Source organism: Lathyrus oleraceus, chromosome 6, assembly GCF_024323335.1.
Source record: "Lathyrus oleraceus cultivar Zhongwan6 chromosome 6, CAAS_Psat_ZW6_1.0, whole genome shotgun sequence".
In the NCBI taxonomy this organism is placed as follows: Eukaryota; Viridiplantae; Streptophyta; class Magnoliopsida; order Fabales; family Fabaceae; genus Lathyrus; species Lathyrus oleraceus.
In genome coordinates, this window is record NC_066584.1 from 328,712,424 (window position 1) to 328,717,692 (window position 5,269).

General features: G+C 33.1%; 1 protein-coding gene across 1 annotated transcript; it reads right to left on the reverse strand.

Annotated features, from left to right (window-relative positions):
- Positions 1–923: 923 nt before the first annotated feature.
- Positions 924–4,084, reverse strand: LOC127096850 (probable protein phosphatase 2C 5). The gene is made up of 8 exons (XM_051035389.1): positions 3,861–4,084; positions 3,152–3,407; positions 2,642–2,813; positions 2,340–2,557; positions 2,151–2,258; positions 1,932–2,057; positions 1,588–1,826; positions 924–1,475 (listed from the first exon to the last, which is right to left on the reverse strand). Exons 2-8 carry the CDS (start codon positions 3,359–3,361, stop codon positions 1,262–1,264), a joined length of 1,287 nt encoding a protein of 428 aa, XP_050891346.1. The 5' UTR covers positions 3,362–3,407; positions 3,861–4,084; the 3' UTR covers positions 924–1,261.
- Between the last annotated feature and the right edge of the window lie 1,185 nt (positions 4,085–5,269).

Here is a 5,269-nt window from a genome sequence, read left to right on the forward strand (position 1 = left end):
ACATTAGGGTGATCTAAGGAGATCAAGCGACTGCCTGAAGATGTTATCAGGACAACTTGAGAGTAAGGAGGACAATGATGACTATAATCAACGCTCTCTCACCATGAATACAGGAAGTGAACTTCGTGAGCCTGAGCCCGGGAGTGAAACCCACGAAGGAAAGGCAGAGACGCCTACTAAAGGTCCCGAAGAGGTCAAGGCTAAGCCCGATGAGCTTCGTGCTATCAAGCAAGACACTACCACAACATGGGAGGAGTTGGACGCCCTATTTATAAAGAACTGGATTTGTCCGATAATAACGTCAGGCGACATCCTACAGGCTTGAAACTTAATAATATGATGTATTTTGTTAATAAGTTGTTTTGATGTTTTCTCAATATTATGAATCCACCAATATTTAATAAGAATACTCTAGTGAAAACATTTTTATCCATCATTTACTAGTATATTTATCTTGATACATGTAAGATTATCGACCGAATCATTTATTTCATTATTATTAAGGGACAGATAAAACAACTTTAAGATTTGAGTTTTACAAGAATCAATAATTTAACTTGTATTGTGCCCTCTCTAGAGGCGTGTGTATAATTGTTTTTTTCCTTCTAGGTTTCTTCTAGGCTTCAATCCCATATATATATATATATATAATGACGAAATGTTCACACACAAAAAAGAGAATGCCGGTAGGTGCCAAGCCAACTACTGTGATGACAGCCAAACTTGGATTCAACAAATAGGGGAAGTGCTTCCAATTTATTTATTCATGAGATCAACTGAACAATTGATAATGCTTACCACTTCTCTCATTTTCTGTGTTTTCTTATTAAGCAAGTTAAGAATGTTATGAGGGTTAGTCAAACAATTGATAATACTAAATAATACTCATGCAGCCTCTGTTAAGTTGATTTTACTAGCACTAGTTTCACACAATAGAACCAATTGGGATACATAGAATATGTCAACAGTGAAATTATCAGTTAGTTACAAACCGTTAGCAATCAAACAAATATAATTTATCTTCTAAAACATCATGTTTGTTCTTGTCAGTCAGTCCAACAGCTGAGCACAAGCCAAAAAATAATTTGCAACAACCTTCAATGGACCTAACCTACCCTCAATTGTTACACTTTTATGACAATCACCACCCAAATGTAGAGAAGAACCAAGCATTGCTCACACTGCCAGAGAAAAATTATAAAAATATTTACTATGCTACTAAAATGGAATACTAGATTGCTATATTCTTGTCACTTTGACTTTAGGACCTTTTTCCTTCCATTGCGTCTTTCTTCTTCTGACAGATTGTGCAGAGGAATGGACCTTCCCGTGGTTTAGATACCGATACCGGCATGATAAAATGATCCGCGTTCATTGATAAACCATTATTGCCAGAGGATTGATCTTGATCTGCCAGGCAAACCGCACAGCGGTATATACCAGAATTCGTATTAGAAGAAACATCCTTACCTAGCCTGCATTTTAAGGAAACAAAAAAAAAATCTAAAAATCCGCATTTACTTTCTAAAAACATTTCCAATATGTTTTTGCATGCTATAAGTTTTGCTGTTATAGTTTCAAAATGACCTCTCTGTAAGCATTGCAGAACCCTCTTCAAATAACTCCTCTACAGCACCAACTGCAGAAAGCTTATTGGTTCCTTTGTTTGTAGAGTTTTGAGATTTCTTTCCAAAGAGAAGTGAACTTAGCATGTTAGGTTTCTTTCTAGGAGTTGATGTCATCGGCGATATAGGATAGTCCGAAGGAATAATATCTACAACAAGGCAGGTTGTATCATCCTTCAGCCCTCTTGACCTAAGAGCTTCCTGTTAAGATTAAAAAAATAAACAAAGCATGGAGTAGACATCAGACAAGATAACGAGGCTTTCGTTCCTAAAAAAAAAAGCAACATTGCTCGAAATAACCATCACCTTAACAACAAGCTTTGCAGCAAGTTCGGCAGGTACACCCCGACACGCCTTGGCAGCCATATCAGAAGATAAAGTATCCCAAATTCCATCAGAAGCTATGATAAGACGTCCACCAGCATTTGAAAGCTGGGAAACCAATGAGAACAGTCAAATTTAGAACTAAACACCTTCATATAAAAGGGTCGGTAAAGTAAGACCGTGAGAATTAAACCAACTTACCTTCACTTGCTTAACATGTGGTATTGGAACGATATACTCTCCCACATCGGTGTCGCCAATTGATCTAGAAAGGCACAATCCACCAGGCCAGCAGCGAAGCGGCCCCACCTAAACGTATTAAGGAACCAAAACAAGTTAGATAAACGCGCCGTTATTTGAAAGGAATATGAAGATGATTACACATCATACCTCGTTGCCTCCGAATATGTTGAGTCTTCCTACTTCGCCACCACTGGCAGTAACACGCTCCCTCTCTTCTACGTTTTCTTCCAATCTGTGATCAACTGTCAAGAGAGAAACAATGCCTCCCTGGGTATCTAATATGCATCGAGAATCCCCAACACATGCAACCGTAACAGTCCATCCATCAATAATAACAAACGTAGCTGTCGTGCCAGAAGTTTCCCCTGCGCGTGAAATTAAAAAGTTAGAATGAGTGGATACGATGAACAACAACTCTAATAATGATACAAGGAAAACTCTTCACGTACCTTTTTTCTGAAATTCCATGTCGGTTTTCACAAAAGCAACAACTAGAGCCCGAGGCAAAGCTTGAAGCCATTCATCCCTGCTTATACCTTGCGGTATTGCACTCATGACATTGTTTATTATGTTTTCCTTTGCGAAAATAGCAGCGGATATACCATTATGCCCATCAAGGATCTGCCAATCAAGAATTCCTTATTGATATCATAACCATTGTGGGAATAAATTGACGCTCCACTTGATCACTGAGAAAATGTAAGATAAGAAAGAAATCACACACTTCAACTCTCATTTATTTACTAAACCTAAGAAACAAACACTCCCTTTGGCGTGTCGAAGTAGAACAACCAATTACTAATACCAATTCATTCTTATGATCTGATCTTAGAATAGGCAACATTATCATTTCTTACTAATCAAATACCTTTCTCCAAACATTTCACCAAAAACAAAAGGATAATAATAATCAAGCTAATTAAATACACATGTAAACCAAGAACACATGCGATACCTACCGCAAAGACAGAAAACAGCGTTGAAGAATCCCCGGGAACCCTCTGGCAATCTGTCTTGATTAGAAAGTAATCTTCTCCTTTCTTTGCCAAACCAGCCTGACCATACTTCACAAAAGGCTTCTCGGTTTTACCATTCCGTAGCTCTCGGCCAATAAGAGTCGCCAACGGAACAAGTGGTTGCTTCATCCTTGATAATTCAGTCTTACTCATTCTAGTTTATAAGTCAACATTTCTACAACTCCAGCTTAAAAAAATCCTAATCATCCAAACAAAATTGACAACAAAAAAAATCAAAATATCTATGTTAAAAATTGAATAGAAATCCAAAAGACTCTTTGCTACCACAAATAGATCTACAAACTCACTACAACATTTGACACTATCAATTCATTTTCAAAATAAGATCCTTACTTGTATAGAACCAAAAAAACAAAATTTCCTTGAGAACTAATCCGGGAAGTTGAATTATCAAATAGAATGAGGAGGAGATAAGTTCATTAGGAATCAAAATAAAATTTTGTACATATGAGAGAATGTTGAATGCAATAGTTGGCGATGAAAAATTGAAAAACTTTACAATTATCTCATAATTGTGTAACGTGCATCCAACTAACTAACTAAGCTGGGATATTTCATTTTTCAACAACAAGAACAATTAAAAAAAGAAGGAAAATTCACGGGTGGAAAATGGAGAAGAAGGAAAACTCACGGGTGAAAATGGAGGGAGATTGATTATGAGAAAGGTAGAGAGATCAAAAACCCTAATGAGTATTGAGAGCACAGAGAGAAAGAGCGGAGAGAACAAGAGATCTTTGCTCTCTGATTCGATTGGTACAACACAAATGTTGATGTTCACAGAGGAAACGCGGAAAAAGAACAAGAACAAAATTTAATAAATTTTTTTTTTAAGGAAAGAATAGACCACATTGTAATGACGTTTTTGTCCTAACCCACCTTCAATTAAAATTAAATAAAAAACATTTTATCTTTTTCGGTGGAAATATCAATTTTCTGATATATATTTGGTTTATCATCTTTTACGCTTCATCTAATTTTTCATTAAACTTTCTCTTTTTGTTAAAAGACAGTGTTATTAGATCTTAATGTGTAAATCCTTTTTTTTAAAATGTTTATTAAGCCATAAGTTTGAGAAAAAATATATGTCATAACATTATAAAATAATTTTACATAATCAACTATATCAGAATTAATACGGGTTAATATTCTAAATTTTAAATATATAATAATTAAATAATTGTTAGATAGAGTCTATATATATATATATATATATATATATATATTTTCATAATTAAAATGAAAGTTTTTTAAAAATATTGAGACGGTATTATTAACTAATCATGTATTTTGTCAAATCATTATTTTTAAATTAATGATATAATCTATTATAATAATAATAATTTAATTACCACCAAAATTACTAATTAATCTTAATTAAAACTGATAATATAACTTTTTTTATACCCTTAATTATCATTTTCATCCTAGCCCTTTCTTAAATTTTTCTTTTTCCAATGCATCGTCGCTTTTAACTTTTCAATACATTGAATATGAGAAACAAATCTCATATACTAGATATTCTAAATTAAATTTATTAGTCTTTTCATTTTTCCTTACAACACTTGAAAATCCACTTAATTATACATTTGGATTGTTTATCTTTCCATCAGTTTAACAAAAAGTAAGATTTCCTTCACGTTAAAAATCATTAATATTTTTCAAATGTCTTCAAATTTGTTTTAGTTTTTTTTTTTGTTAATGTTATAAATCTTGATATTTCAAAATCTGAGTTTATGTTATTTTATAACTTAAAAATTCTCTAATTACCTTTTTATAAACCCTCATTTTCCGAATTAGAATTTATGTTATTTGATAACCTAAATCTTGATTTTCCTAATAAAGTAATGATTGAACTAAATACTGCTTTGGTTATTTCAAGATTATGGAAAAAAAATTAATGAATAGTAAGGATAAAACGCAGAACAATTTCAAAAATATAAAATGGTATAGTGCTAATTATAATAATTTTAACAATATAACAAATTCAGAAAATTAAATTAGCATTTTAAACTTATTTATTCAATTTCTTTAACTATAATG